The following is a 16275-nucleotide window of genomic DNA, read 5'->3' as shown; positions in this document are numbered from 1 at the left end:
ATTATCTTCTCTTCATCTTATTTTCTATACTTATGTGTATATTTTGTCTAGAGTTGTAATATTATTTTATCAATATTATTCACCTATAAATTTCCAACATATTATATAGCAAATTTGGTTACTGAAGAATGAGTGAGTTGATCACAAATTAGCTATTGGATTAATCTTAATTTTCTGGGTCACAAGACTGGTTTGAAATATTCTCGGTTTTTAGGAGTTCCTTGCATAGTGCCTATTAGAAATTTACAAGACTGAAAACAAACTATCGATAATCTAATAATGCTTTCTAGTATTATTGTAGTATATTCTTTATTAATTGAAGAATTAGAGAACACACACTCACAGCATACTACATAATTGAACTCCACATCTGCAGAATTTCAAAATTAAAATCAAGTTAGAGATATATATTACTTCCATTTCTTATTTTTCTTTCTTTTTTTATTTTGGAAATGACCCCAAACTTGTATTAACAATACAGAATTAATACAAAACAAGTAAAAAGCACAAATTAAACAGAAAACAACAAGAAATTACTTCCAGTTAACTACTATAAATAATACATACAGCCTTCACATATAATCAGATCAAAACCAAAAGTTACGTTCTTTAACTGATAATCCTTACAATGATCCACAAGCAACATTAGAAATTCAGAAATCCCCAGAATGACATTTCACTGTCTCCCAGCAATTAACCTCCAATAACGTTAATACATCATAACATAATTACACTATATATAGTTTCGATTTATCATTACAAAAAAATAAAGAGTAGAACAGAGACATAAGTACAGTTGTTGCTCTAGAAATACGAACAAAAAAACAAAAGATGCGAAATCAGTTGTAGTAGAGCTCGAGGCCCATGCCGTCATGGACCTCGTAGTCCTTGAGAGTGATATGGTCTTTGTAGATGTTGTACCACTTCTGAATTCGAATCTTATCAGCTCTGGTTCCGGTCTGAGCCGCCACCAGCTTCTTTAGGTCACCGATTGTGTCATCCTCGTTACACTTGACCTTCACCTTCTTTCCTAAACGATCATTAAGAACCACCTCAATCATCTTCCTTCTCTTTCCGAAACCCTAAATTCCCAAAGTTTTGAGAGAGAATATTATGAATATGGAGAAGCAGGAAGGAAACAATGAAATTCTGTTAATTTCTTCGAGAGAGGCCACACCACAGCAAAATTTCTTCCAGATGATTTGGTTTGGTTGGATAGTATTTAAAGGCTCCACTCACCCACCGCCTTATTTAAAATACTTCTATATATCCCTAGTCGAATAGGAATAGGAATTACTCAAATTACTAATATTATCTTTTAATAAATTAATTGAATCCTTAATTTTATATGCTAAAGAAGAAAAAAATTTAAAATTTAAATGAAAACAAAAGGATTTAAATTTATCAAAAAAAAAAAAGATTTAATTGGAAAACGAAGCGATTTATTAGCGTAGATATTTATTTAACTGATATTTTTTTAAAAAAATCATATATAAACTTATTTAGTCACATTCTTTTTTTTTTTTATAATGTATTTACATATTTTTTAAATTACAAAAATATTAAAAAAAAAATCTTTTATTAATGGTATGGCCAATTTGTGTTTTATGTTTTGATCTTGAGCTTTGTGTTATGCATGCTCAATTGTATATCAATGTTAGATTGGTTTAGTATTGATTAAAAGTTTTAGTTTGGGCATGATTTTGGATAAGTTTTGGTATTAGTTTGGATGAGTTTCAAATGTATGAAAAGTTGTGATTTTTGGGTGATTTTGGGGTTGCCAACGCGGCTACAGTATGGCTCGCCGCGGCGAGCTCCACTAGGTTGTGGCTGTCGCAACGAGGGCCATGTTTTCTCGGGATTTTCGTTTTTCTTATTTTTGTCATAACTTTTGAGTCTGAACTTCGTTTTGGAAGTTCTTGATATTATTGGAAAGCTCATTTTGGGCTCTATGTGTTAATCTATAATTGGAGTTCAAATTATGTATATGTGTGAAAATGAATTTGAGATTAACCTTAATATTAAAAAGCATGAATGGACTTTTTTTTTTGTTGGTTAAAAAAAAGCATCTGCTTTATAAAAAAATTGTTAAAAAAAAGGGAAAGAAATATATGTGTTGTGTCTGTATACATGAATGGATTTTTTTTTTTTTTGGCTTTGAGTTAATGAGTTTTGTTATTTTAATTTTTTTTTATTATGGAAAAAAAATATGTTAAAAAAAAACACATAATTTTTAAAAATGAATTAAAAATATATTAGAATGTATCATAAAAATTATATTATGTTCATAAGAATGTGTTAGGAGGTGCAATATATAACATTTGGCTAGACCAAAATTTGTGTATAAATAAGAAAGTGTACGAATTGTATAGATAGTAGTATTAAAGAGAGCTTCAAAAGTGGACTTATTCTTGTACAAGAAAGGAAGTTGTCTAGCATAAATAAAATTGAGTTGTAAGTTTCTCTTTTGAAGGGAATTGCATTGTGGATGTAATTGACTCGATTTTTTTTTTTTTGAAACATTAATTGACTCAATTTGATTAATAGAAATTATCTTTCTTGATAAAAAAGAATAATAAAGCAAATTAATTTAAAAGATAATTATTGAAAAACCGTGTTTTTGCAAATGTCAGTTGTATATAAGAAAATATAAAAACTGTAAGCGTTTGCAATAGAAGCAATTACATACAAGAAAACCGAACAAAGTAATATAAAATATTTGCAGAAAAATAAATAACTTGACACAAGAGATTTATACGTGGTATCAGTGTTCTCACGAACACTCCTAGTCCACGGGGTCACGCCCAGAGAATGAAATCAATTAATAAAGTATCAAAATTACAAAGACAATTGACTTAAACAAGTTTAGACTCCCTCTAAAGAATTGTCGCAATCCTTTGTAATCCACTTTATGAATCTGACTTCTTGAATCACCTTCAAGCCCGAACTCCCTTCGTCTTTGAAGTGTGAGTGCTTACTTCCTCCCGAAGTAAGGCTTCAACAAGTCTTCTCCCGAAGACCAAGTGCTTACTTCCTCCCGAAGTAAGGCTTTATCAAGTCTTCTCCCGAAGACCAAGTGCTTACTTCCTCCCGAAGTAAGGCTTTATCAAGTCTTCTCCCGAAGACCAATCTCTTGTTCAATCAAGTAGTTCTTCACAACCTCTAGGATAGAGTAAGAACAGAATTAGAACAACTAGAACCTAGATGAACAACTAGGCTCTCACAAAACAAAGAAAGACTCTCTTCTCTCAAAAGATAAATGCAAAAAATGAATAATGGAAGAGGTAATTCGAATGGTTGCTCTCTAGGCTCTATTTATAGAACATAGAAACCAAAGAGGCAACCACAAGTTCGAATTAGCAGCTGTACAAAAACTTTCCAAAAGAAACACGATCTGCTACATCAGATTCAGATGCTGACGCAGCAGATCTGACCAGAAAGGGGAAACTTACTAAAATTGGGTCCGATCTTCTTTCAATGCTTGATTCCTGCCAAAAACAGATTAGAATAAGGAAAAGGCAATAATCAAAGTTTCCCTAAAAAAGACAACTTTCCAAAAGAGAATTCCTTCTCTTTTGAGAAGTTTTCAACAAAGGAAAGTTCAGCTGAAAGTGCAACTTTCCAATCAAGGAAAAGGGCAACTACAATCCGAATTTATAAGGCAAGAAATCGAATATGAATGCAAAGCAATCTTACCATAAATGGAAAAATTATTTTGTCAACTAACTTGCCAAAAAAGGACTTTACAATCTCCCCCTTTGGCACTTTAGATGAACAAAATAATTTTTAACATAAAGTACCTGCAAGGCAAAGTTAGCAAGAGCAAAGGATACTACTCCCCCTGAGTAACACAATCGAATATCACAAAGAAACCAAAAACATGCTAACTTTAAAAGATATGTTCACAAGCACTAACCAACCACAACTCCCCCTGGAAAAAGGGTCTAGAGTTGATAAAAACAAATTGAATGCTCAATAAAATGCACATTAATTAAAAAATATTTTGACAACTAAATTGCCAAAAAAAGGACCTAACAATCTCCCCCTTTGGCACTTTAGATAATCAAAATATTATTAATTAACAAACACCTACAAAACAAAGTTAGCGAAACAAACATAAAAACTCCCCCTGAGAAGCACAACATTAAACTAAAATAAAAAGCTAACTTTGACCAAAGACGAACACAAACACAAACACAAACACAAACCTCAACTCCCCCTAGACAGTAGAGTATACAATTACTCCCCCTTTTTGTTTATCTATAAGGGCCAAAGACAAAAAGAAATGAAAATATAGAAATATGTCCAACAAAAACAAAAAGAAAGAAAACTTATGCCCCATAAAGCTTGATCAATGAGGACAGCTGCTTGGACATCTCTTGCTGAACCTCCTCCATGGCAGCAAGACGATTGGAGCAGCAAGAAGAGCATTTGAGGGGGCTTGTTCGGATTCCTCGATTTTCCTTGGATGCCCGAGGTTCTTAGTTGTAGCAATGAATTTCTGAAAGTAAGAATGAGAAACAAAGAAGCAAGAACACAAAAAATAGAGATCGGGTAGCTAGGTTATAAAAAACAAAGGAAGTTGGTTTCTATAATCATGTGAGAGAGGATTAAAAGAGGAAACCAACTTAAAAAGAGAAACTACCAGCCCAAGAACACAAAAGGAAACCGCTCATTCTCTTGCAACTCATTTCCTTTTTTAAAAAAATAAAAGGAAAGTAGAATTACCAACAATATTTCCAAAAATAAGTCAATCTTTCAAGATTAAAGACACATTACCATATAAAAGATCAATCTTTAAATGGAAACATATCAAAAATAAATCAAGGAAGAATGAATGATGATACTTACCATTTAAGCACAAGATTTCCTAAACCCATGAAGCAAGTCACACGCCTCCCTCTTTTCTATTTTATTTATTTATTTTTTTTAAAAATTAAAACCAAAAATAAAATACAATGTGTACAATAAATATATGTGATTCGAATCAAGCAAAGAAATCAAATATCATTGACAATTGACAAAATAAAATACATGTTATGCTTTTAAGGAAAATAACTAATTAGTATCTCAGGAAATACTCATACTTAATTGATGTTGAGGAAAAAGATATGCATGTTACTAAAAATTGTGAACTAGGATTATCAATTTAATTTTAATAGAGGAGACTTACAGATTTGAACACACTTGTCAGACATAAGTGTGTGCAGTGAAAATAGGATCATTGTCCTTGGCAAGATTTTTCATTTTCGCCTTTTTCAATTTGATCCCGCAACTGGATGCTTTCACACCATACTGAAGGTAGCCCTTTTCTATGGTAGTGCATCCTCATCATAGTTGCTAATTACAATGTTCCAGCTTACTCAACAGATGGCTTTCACACCTCAGTATGGGTAGCTCTATTCCAGCAAGGGGCCTGACAAGACTGAAACAAAAATTGCTCAACTCTGTATAAGTACATTATTTAATCCTAGACACAAATAAAGAGTAACATGAACCTTTTAACACAACATCACAAAGTATGATCAGAATGAGATCCTAACTGATTATAATCCAAAAGCATAAATATGATTTGTCAAAATACAATGATAGGAGATTAAAAGCTAGAGAAGAATCACATAACACTATTGTACAAAAATTATGAACATGATAAAATTAAACAATGCAAACTCCCAAAGACTTTCTGAGGGAGTCAAAGCGACTTGCATCTAGGGCCTTTGTGAAAATATCAGCTAATTATTTTTCGCATATCAACATATTCTAATTGCAATGATTTATTTTCAACAAGTTTCCTGATAAAGTGATGTCTTATATCAATGTGCTTTGTTCTAGAATGTTGAACAGGATTTTTGGAAATATTTATGGCACTAGTGTTATCACAAAAAATAGTCAAAACACCCAATTCAAACCCATAATCAATCAACATTTGTTTCAACCACAATAGTTGAGTACAACAATCTGCCAAAGCCTATGTACTCGGCTTCGGCGATGGACAAGGAGATGGAATTGTTTCTTGCTATGCCAAGATACTAGATTATTCCCAAGAAAGAAACACCCTCCACTTGTGCTCTTTCGATCATCGGCATTTCCCGCCCAATCGCATCACTAAAACAAGCAAGGTTTGAATTAGTATCTTTCGAGTACCAAATTCCATAATCGGGGTGCTATTAACATATCTAATAATCCTTTTTACGGTGATACATGAGATTCCATAGGATTACTTTGATATCTAGCACGTACTCCCACACCGTAATGTATATCGGGACGACTAGCAAGCTTAAATACAAAAGACTTCCAATCATGCTACGATAGAGTGTAGTGTCTACCTTTACTCCATTCTCATCTTTTGTTAATTTCAAAGGTGGTGCTCATCTGAGTACTTACCTGCTTAGCCGATTCAAGGCCAAATTTCTTGACAAGGTTCTTAGCATACTTACTTTGAGATACAAATGTACCTCCTTCCATTTGTCTCACTTGAAGACCCAAAAAGAAATTAAGCTCACCAACCATGCTCATTTCAAATTCACTTTTCATTTGATCAACAAATACCTGCACTTCATGGTTAGATGTAGAACCAAAAACTATATCATCAACATAAATTTGAACAATGATAAAATCAGATTTTATATGCTTGATGAAAAGAGTTTTATCCACACTGCCTCTGTGATAGTCATGAGAAAGTAAAAATTGAGTCAACCTTTCATACCAAGCTCGAGGAGCTTGTTTCAGACCATACAAAGCTTTTTCAAGCTTGTATACATGGTCTGGAAATTGAGGATCTTCGAATTTGGTTGCTCAACATAAACTTCCTCATTCAATATACCATTTAGGAAGGCAGATTTCACATCCATTTGAAATAATTTAATATTCAAAATACAAGCAATACACAAAAGTAAACGAATTGATTCTAATCTTGCAACAGGAGCAAAAGTTTCATCAAAATCAATACCTTCTACCTGTGTGTACCCTTGTGCCACCAAACGAGCCTTGTTTCTCACAATTGTACCGAACTCATCACTTTTATTGTTAAATAACCACTTTGTTCCAATTACATTTATACCTTTTGGTCTTCAGACCAAAATCCATACCTTGTTGCGAACAAATTGGTTGAGTTCATCTTGCATTGCATTGAGCCATTCCTCAAAGGTCATGGCTTCCTTCACATTTTTCGGTTCATATTGAGAAACAAAACAAAGAAAGCTGATTAAATTAACATACCTTCTGCGAGTTACCATGCTTTCTTCAGGATTTCCAAGGATGAGATCTTTTGGATGATTCAGTTTGACTCTGGTGCTTGGTTCTTTCTGAATAGAATCAGTGATGATTTTTGGATGAGTCAAGATAGACGGTTCTGGTTCTTCAGTCTCAGTTGCGAAGAGATTCGTCATTTGCGCATCGACAATGGGTTCCGCCGCATCGGGATCCGCTTTTGCCGCTTCGGAGGAGCATCCATGAGACTATCTATCTTGGCTTCGTGGAAAATTTCGAAAAATCTTTAAAATCATCAACAACCACATTAGCTGATTCCAAAACAGTTTGCGTTCTCATGATATAAACACGATAAGCTCTACTATTTAAGGAATATCCAATAAACACACCAACATCACTTTTAGCATCAAATTTACCAATATGCTCACGATCTCTATAGACATAACACACACATCCAAAAACATGAAAATGACTTACATTGGGGCGCTTACCTTTCCAGATTTCATATGATGTTTTTGAGGTACCTGGACGAATAAACACTCTGTTTATTATGTAGCAAGCTGTGTTAATAGCTTCAGCCCATAAGCGCTTTGTCAACTTCTTGCTATTTAACATCACTCTTGCCATTTCCTGCAATGTTCGATTCTTCCTCTCAACAACTCCATTTTGTTGAGGAGTTTTGGGAATTTGAAAATTCATGAGTTATACCTGTAGACTTGCAAAAATCATCATACACAGAATTTTCAAACTCCTTACCATGATCACTTCGAATTCGAACAATTTTCCCAATATTACAACCTTTCTCAACTCTTAATCTCAAACAAAGAGTTTTAAAGGCATCAAAAGTGTCAGATTTTTCTCTTAAGAAATCTACCCAAGTAAAACGAGAGAAATCATCAACACAGACAAAGATATATCGTTTACCATTCAAACTTTCAACTTGGATTGGACCCATAAGATCCATGTGAAGCAATTCCAATACTTTTGAGGTATTGATATCAGACAAAGGCTTGTGAGTGATTTTTAATTGCTTCCCAAGTTGACACGGTTCACACTTACCTACACTTTCCTTACCAAGCTTGGGAAGACCTCGAACAATACCTGCATTTGACAATTTTTTCAGGTTTTTAAAATTAATATGCCCAAGCTTGGCATGCCACGTATCCGTGGTGTTGTTGATAGCTGAATGACAAGTAAACACAGGGGTTAGAGTGTAACAGTTATCATTGGATCGAAATCCTTGCAAGATACATTCATTGTCATCATTCAGAACATATCAATGATCACTATCAAAAGAAACAGTAAACCCTTGATCACAAATTTGACTGATGCTAAGTAAATTAGCCCTCAGTCCTTCAACTAACATCACATTTTTCAGTCTAGGTAACCCTTCAAAATTTAGAGTTCCCATACCAACAACTTTTCCAGATAGGCCATTACCAAAAGTGACTTCTCCACATTGCATAGGCCGAATGTTAGTCAAAAAGTTCTTGTCACATGTCATATGCCTAGAGCAACCACTGTCAAAATACCACATTTGAGATGCAGCAGTTTTATCAGAATAACCAGCTAGACAATTCTTTTTCACCCATATTTGTTTCAAACTTTTATGTTTCTTTTGAGATTTTTCCAAATTATCAAAATAATTTGTTTTAAACAGATTTTTCAACGTGAAACATTTAGGTCTGATATGTCCTTTTCTACCACAAAAATGACAAGTGGGAACAAATCTTTTTACCTGAGATCTTACTCTTTTCGATAATCCTGGAGATTTTGCAGCATCAGAAACTTCTCTTGCTGTAACAGGCTGTGAAATTGTTACAGCAGACTTTGTAGCCTCAAAGTGATTCGTTGGAACACTAGATTTTACAAACTTCGTGACTCCAGAACTTTCCATTCCACTTGAACCAAGGCCTGCGAACCCTCTTTGACCTGCATTCTGAGCTTTTTCAAAAATAGAAGATCCAGGGTTAAGCATTTGAACATTTTTCTTAAAATTTTCAAGTTCCTTCTTTAAGAGAGTGATTTTTTCATTTTTATCACAAAAACTTGTCTCATACTCTTTTATTTTCAAATCACACATTTCAATCTGATGAGATAATTTTTTATTCAATTTATTCAACTCTCTATTTTCAGAAGCAACCTGAATCCATTTTTCATACATGACTTTGTATGATTCAGCAAGAGACTCTTCACAGATTTCAGACTCATCTGAATCTGATTCCTCTTGTTCAGTGGTATTATTCAGACATACCAATCTAGCTTTCACCTGTGAATCACACAACACATTAGACATAACAGAGGTTATGGCAACATTTTCAGAATTATCTTCATCACTTTCGCTTTCATCATCACTCCAAGTGACATTGAAACTTTTCTTATTCTTTTTCAAAGTGTTTGCACACTCAGCTTGAATATGCCCAAAACCTTCACATTCCCTGCACTGAATTCCCTTTTTGTTAGAAACAGATGGTTTAATAAAAGTATTACCTTTTGAACCTTTCGAAATATTCTTTTTATTTCCCATCTTTTTCATATATTTCTGAAAATTCTTAGTTAATAAAGCAATCTCATCATCACATTCACTATCAGAATTTTCATTATCAGCAACTTTCAAAGCAATACTTTTACCTTTATCAGCAATGGATTTGGGTTTGTCCTTTTGTTTAATCTGTTGATTTAATTCAAAAGTACGTAAGGAACCCATCAATTCTTCCACCTTCATAGTGCTAAAATCTTTAGCTTCCTCCATTGCCAAAAGTTTAGTATCAAACCTTTCTGGAAGTACTCTAACAATTTTCTCACAAGAACAGAATCATCAAGCTTTTCTCCAAGAGCAAAATATTCATTAGCAATGTCATATAATTTTTCATAAAATTCAGTTAAAGTTTCATTATCAGACATTCTAAGCTCATCAAATTTAGTTTGAAGCATGATAAATCTAGATCTTTTCACATCAGAAGTTCCTTCAAACTGAGTTTGAAGGATCTCCCAAGCTTCCTTAGCATAAACACAAGATGATATAAGTTTAATGTAACCCTCACCTACACCATTAAAGATAGCATGCAAGGCTTTGCTATTGTAGGCGGAAAGTTTATCATCTTCAATAGACCATTCCAGTTCAGATTTTATAGTAGTATTACCTGAAGAATCTGTCTCAACTGGAAGAGACCAACCTGAAAGAACCATTCTCCAAGCTTTCTCATCTTGAGATTTGATGAAGGCTCTCATTCTAACTTTCCAATAAGGATAGTTAGAGTCATTAAGCAACGGTGGTCTAGAAATAGAACTTCCTTCTGCAAAAAATGACATTTTAACACAAAAACGTTATAGGACCACACTAAGAGTTTAGTGTCCCGCTCTGATACCAATTGAAAAACCGTGTTTTTGCAAATGTCAGTTGTATATAAGAAAATATAAAAACTGTAAGCGTTTGCAGAAAAGCAATTTCGCTACAAAGAACCGAACGAGCGTAATATAAAATATTTGCAGAAAAATAAATAACTTGACACAAGAGATTTATACGTGGTATCAGTGTTCTCACGAACACTCCTAGTCCACGGGGCCACGCCCAGAGAATGAAATCAATTAATAAAGTATCAAAATTACAAAGACAATTGACTTAAACAAGTTTAGACTCCCTCTAAAGAATTGTCGCAATCCTTTGTAATCCACTTTATGAATCTGACTTCTTGAAACACCTTCAAGCCCGAACTCCCTTCGTCTTTGAAGTGTGAGTGCTTACTTCCTCTCGAAGTAAGGCTTCAACAAGTCTTCTCCCGAAGACCAAGTGCTTACTTCCTCCCGAAGTAAGGCTTTATCAAGTCTTCTCCCGAAGACCAAGTGCTTACTTCCTCCCGAAGTAAGGCTTTATCAAGTCTTCTCCCGAAGACCAATCTCTTGTTCAATCAAGTAGTTCTTCACAACCTCTAGGATAGAGTAAGAACAGAAATAGAACAACTAGAACCTAGATGAACAACTAGGCTCTCACAAAACAAAGAAAGACTCTCTTCTCTCAAAAGATAAATGCAAAAAATGAATAATGGAAGAGGTAATTCGAATGGTTGCTCTCTAGGCTCTATTTATAGAACATAGAAACCAAAGAGGCAACCACAAGTTCGAATTAGCAGCTGTACAAAAACTTTCCAAAAGAAACACGATCTGCTACATCAGATTCAGATGCTGACGCAGCAGATCTGACCAGAAACGAGAAACTTACTAAAATCGGGTCCGATCTTCTTTCAATGCTTGATTCCTGCCAAAAACAGATTAGATATTCTGATTGTATCAAGATACAATCGAAATCAATAAGGAAAAGGCAATAATCAAAGTTTTCCTAAAAAAGACAACTTTCCAAAAGAGAATTCCTTCTCTTTTGAGAAGTTTTCAACAAAGGAAAGTTCAGCTGAAAGTGCAACTTTCCAATCAAGGAAAAGGGCAACTACAATCCGAATTTATAAGGCAAGAAATCGAATATGAATGCAAAGCAATCTTACCATAAATGAAAAAATTATTTTGTCAACTAACTTGCCAAAAAAGGACTTTACAATTATGATAAAATTATGTATCTAAACAAATTGGTAGTGAAAGTACTCAAGTAATCAATTTTGTTATAGTTCATTATTAGTATAAAAAAATTAATAATAAAATTAGTAAGTAAAATTATTTTTTGAAAATAAATACCTATATAAAAAATAATTTAAATTAACTTTTTTTTAAAAAAAATGATAATAATTTAAATTAAAAATTAATAAATTTTTTAATTATTAATGTTATTTTATTTTTTAAAAAAAAATAAATATATAATTAAATATTATTATAATATGTATAAAGTTTAATTTTGTACATTCAGTCTTATCGTAAGAATACATAACTATGATAAACTTCCCTATCGGTAGGAAAAAGTTCTAGTGTTCTACCATAATCTTACTCTACAAATTATATACAAACTATAAAATTACAAGTTTAAGATTTGCCACAAAGTTTAGCTTTCATCTCTAAAATTGGTGAAACACAACAAATTTCTTATCTAAGTTATATAATTCATTACTAGTCATCAAATAATAAGTTGGTGACTAATTAGTTTTGGATTAATAAGAATGAGTGAGTTGATCATAATTAGCTATTGGATTAATCTTAAGTTACACTAATTCCATAGTGAGAAACACATAAGAAAAATTACCCAATCAGTTCCATTCTTATCAATATCTCCAACTTAATAAGTTGAACAAATTCATTCCAAGGAATAGCATGAAACAAACATTGAATTATATAGGCAGTGAATAGTGAATGTATATTGAGAAAATTTGGCCTATTAGAAATTTACAATACTTTAGATTCAATTTAGAGAGAGAGAGTTCAAGATCATAGTGAGTGTGTGTGGAGGGATGTAAAAAGGGAGTATCACTCTTGAAGTGATTTCCCTCAATGTGAGGCATTTCTTTGTAATTACTTGTTGTGTTGAGTTGTAATCTTGGGCTCAATCTATGGTGTACTACTGACTATTCCTATTCAATGAAGATCCATTATTCATCCATTATTGAGTTAAGTTTTCTTTGTCTTATTTCAATTAAGTTTAAGTTTTGGTTTTGTGATTGGTTTTAGTTTTTGATTTGTGTTTCTGTAACAACTTGTTTTGAGGGTGAAGATTCACCACAATCATAATCTCTAGTTTTTTTCTCTACGATGTGAATTAATATAATTAACAAAAATACCATTAGTGTTCTCTGAGTGGCAGACGAGAAATAAAGATCAAAACAAATGATTTGTTTTCTTTGTTTCTGAAAGAAAGAATTGGTTGAAAAGTATAAAGTATTATAAATAATTTCCGAAATGAATGAGTTTAATATTGTACCAAGTGATACAATTTGAAGGTAAGTAAAGAGGCATTGACCCCTAAAATGTGTGTAAAAAACAAGAAAGCATATAATAAAAGAAAAGAGAATGGTTCGTATCCCCTTAGGAAGAAGGTGGCACCTAAATGTGCATAAATAATTAAATAAAAGACTGAATTAAGCTCATTCAGTCTATGCTTCCCATCCCCTAAGAATGGTGGCACGTGCTACTCGGTTGACTCCCAATGTAAAGGCTCCCATTCTCAGATTGCAGTTGTGTGTTTTGCACATGCTCTTGATGTTATGGAAAGCTCCAGTCATATACCGCTTAAGTTCATTGTTCACCTTATCTTCATCCCACATGAAACCTTGAATGTTCTGAAAATAATAAAGTGGTGGTGAGTCTTAAGTAAAAGGGTTCATTAAAATGAACTTAATAAAGTCTTGTTGTTTACCTGAACCCACTCAAAATAGCTAACAGTCACCCCACCAGCATTTGCATATATGTCTGGAAGAATGATAACTCCTTTCTTAGACAGAATCTGCAGATATGAAAACTCATATAACTACTCAACTTAATTGAACCTTTCTTAAGAAAAAATATTCTACAATGTCTATACCTCATCTGCTTCAGGATCAGTTGGATGATTTGCTGCCTCTATTACGAACTTGGCCTTGACATTTCCAGCATTTTCCCTTCAAGAAAGATATGAAGATATAATAAGTTGAACAAATTCATTCCAAGGAATACCATGAAACAAACATTGAATTATATAGGCAGTGAATGTATATTGGGAAAAGGCTTTGTACTTGTTGAGAACTCCTCCTAAAGCACAAGGGATGAGAACATCGCAGTCATGTACAAGCAGTTCAGATGGATCCATGGCATCCCCACCAGCAAAATTTAGTAAGCTCCCAGTGCTTTCTTTGTGCTTCAGCAATTCAGGTATGTCAATTCCATTAGAGTTCTTAATTGCACCACTGATATCACTTAATGCAACAATCTTTCCACCACCTTCATGGATTAGCTTAGCTGCCCAAGAGCCCACATTTCCAAACCCCTAGAAAGTAAACAGTAATTAGATAACCTTTATGGACATAATCACTCAGCAATCTTTGACAGACAAAACACATTTAACAAAAGGGTTGAATTGTTGGAGATTATATCAAATGTACCTGAATAACAAATCTCATATCCTTGATTGACTTCCCATATTCAGCAAGCAAAGCTTCTGTAGCAAAGACAACACCGCGCCCAGTTGCAGCCTCTCGACCAAGTGAGCCACCAAGATCCTGAAACCCCAAATTATAAAAAATTAAAAAGATGACTTGATAAAGTATCAATGAACATTTAGATTTCTTTTCTAGCGTCCACTTACAATGGGCTTTCCTGTCACAACAGCAGGTGAGTGACCATGAAATTTGGAGTACTCATCCAAAATCCATGCCATTGTCTGCAAAACATAGTGTCATATGTGTCAAGAGAAACATTCCAAACAAAGGTAAACAATACACAACAACAGTCAACAGAAGTGAATGGATAATTACTATTCTCCTATACCTGGGCATTAGTTCCCATATCTGGTGCTGGCACATCAGTATGAATTCCAATAAGGTCATGAATTTTTTGGGTAAAGACACGAGTGAGACGCTCCAATTCACTCTTACTCAACTCTCTTGGGTCGCACCCGATTCCACCCTTTGCTCCACCATATGGAATGTCTGCTACAGCAGTCTTCCAGGTCATAAGTTGGGCTAGAGCGTTCACTTCATCAGGGTCAACCTATAACATTTTAAATAAACAAATTACATCACTTCAGTATTATCAACCAAAGAGCTTCACGCAATATAATACTTGCACAAATGAGAAAGTAAGAAAATAAAAAAAAGCTGTTATAAAGGGAGATTATTTGTTTCTCATTGGTATATTATATTGCAAATTAATCAAACAGAGCTTTTACCATTGTTTGGCAAGACATGGTTGGATCAATTTGAAAGCTACAAACAATCAAAATTTAACAGATATTTAACTTGGTTGTTGGGTCAAAATCAAAGACCCGTACATGACTAACCCTTTAACAAGGAAAAAACAATTTCATTACAACAAGTTATATTTTGTCTTCATATATGCTTTTTGTCAATATGATATTAATTTCAGCAATCATAGATAGACCTTTTTCTCTTTTTGTTTTCTCTTTTGGGTATATTCGAACAATAAAAAATAAAAATAAAAAAACTCAACTTTACATTCTAAAATTGCACAAAACAAAAATAAAGATTAATATCAAACAGAGAAAAACCCCATCCCATCCCCATTAAAGATATATTCAATAATAACTGAATGTGAAAGTTTCAATAAATAATCAAATTCCCTGAAATCCCAAACCCATAAAAAAGAAGGAAAAAAAAGGTGGAATTTTTGAACAAAACAGACAAAAAAAAATTGAGCAGAATAAAAAAGGGAAGCACCTCAGGATGATATCTGATTCCTCCCTTCATGGGTCCACGTGCATTGTCATGTTGTACTCTGAATCCAACGTACGAGACCAAGCTTCCATCATCCTTGGGGATCGTGCATTCCACCTGATCCGTCGGAATAAAAAAAAAACAAAGAACACGTATTGGTCAAACAATTTTCTCAGGAAACAAACAGAACTCAAAGATAGGGAGTAGTGAATAAAAAGTGGGAAACCTTGATCTCTCTGAATGGGATCAAGAGACTTTTCTCTATCTTGGAGTCAAGACCAAGAAGACGCGCCGCTTGGCGGAAGTTACGGCTCGTTGCGGCGAGGGCATTCATGGCTGAGTCGGAAACACGAAAAGAGAATCACCCGTCCACAAATAATAACAATAAAAAGAATACAAGATACCCAGAAAAAGTTCTGAGCAAAAGAAGTAATTATAAATTAGGATAGCGATCCAATAGTGGAAAAGAGGATTCGAGTTAGTTGAGAAGAAACCCGAAAAAAAAAATATATTAAAAAGGGGAACCCAAAAAAGTAATGTGGGTTTAGGCCTAACGAAAAAACAAAGGTTGGTGTGTAATGATGTGAGATGAGTTACGAAGTTATATATATATAGGAATTAGTGAAGGTGGTTTCATGGCGTCTTGGAAAGAAAAAAAGATAAAAACAGAGCAGGGAAAGAAAGGAAAAGAAAAGGAAAACGTAACAGTTAATAAACCGATTGGGTACGAAAGAAATATATAAGACAAGTTTCATAAATTCTCGGA

At 33.6% G+C, this 16275-nt stretch overlaps 2 protein-coding genes across 2 annotated transcripts; both read right to left on the bottom strand.

Annotated features, from left to right (window-relative positions):
* Window positions 1–652: 652 nt before the first annotated feature.
* On the bottom strand, window positions 653–1204 carry LOC115705445 (ubiquitin-like protein 5). The gene has a single exon (XM_030632781.2). The coding sequence runs from the start codon at window positions 1059–1061 to the stop codon at window positions 840–842; it is 222 nt and encodes a 73-aa protein (XP_030488641.1). The 5' UTR covers window positions 1062–1204; the 3' UTR covers window positions 653–839.
* Window positions 1205–13002: 11798 nt separating this feature from the next.
* Window positions 13003–16275, bottom strand: LOC115705444 (glutamate dehydrogenase A). Its single transcript, XM_030632780.2, has 9 exons — window positions 15736–16275; window positions 15513–15626; window positions 14605–14826; window positions 14423–14497; window positions 14220–14336; window positions 13854–14104; window positions 13664–13739; window positions 13499–13585; window positions 13003–13421 (listed from the first exon to the last, which is right to left on the bottom strand). Exons 1-9 carry the CDS (start codon window positions 15841–15843, stop codon window positions 13236–13238), a joined length of 1236 nt encoding a protein of 411 aa, XP_030488640.1. The 5' UTR covers window positions 15844–16275; the 3' UTR covers window positions 13003–13235.

This window comes from Cannabis sativa, chromosome 1, assembly GCF_029168945.1.
Source record: "Cannabis sativa cultivar Pink pepper isolate KNU-18-1 chromosome 1, ASM2916894v1, whole genome shotgun sequence".
Lineage (NCBI taxonomy): Eukaryota > Viridiplantae > Streptophyta > Magnoliopsida > Rosales > Cannabaceae > Cannabis > Cannabis sativa.
The sequence above is the reverse complement of the archived record's forward strand: the minus strand, read 5'-3'. Positions and strand labels throughout refer to the sequence as shown.

What these genes read in the sequence shown, in the direction of transcription:
- LOC115705445 (XM_030632781.2), bottom strand. Translation starts at nt 1,061, where the DNA reads ATGATTGAGGTGGTTCTTAATGATCGTTTAGGAAAGAAGGTGAAGGTC.
- LOC115705444 (XM_030632780.2), bottom strand. Translation starts at nt 15,843, where the DNA reads ATGAATGCCCTCGCCGCAACGAGCCGTAACTTCCGCCAAGCGGCGCGT. An exon ending in TTAGGAGGAGTTCTCAACAA is followed by an intron (nt 13,740 to 13,853) that starts GTACAAAGCCTT and finishes TCTTTCTTGAAG; the next exon opens with GGAAAATGCTGGAAATGTCA. An exon ending in GCTATTTTGAGTGGGTTCAG is followed by an intron (nt 13,422 to 13,498) that starts GTAAACAACAAG and finishes TATTATTTTCAG; the next exon opens with AACATTCAAGGTTTCATGTG.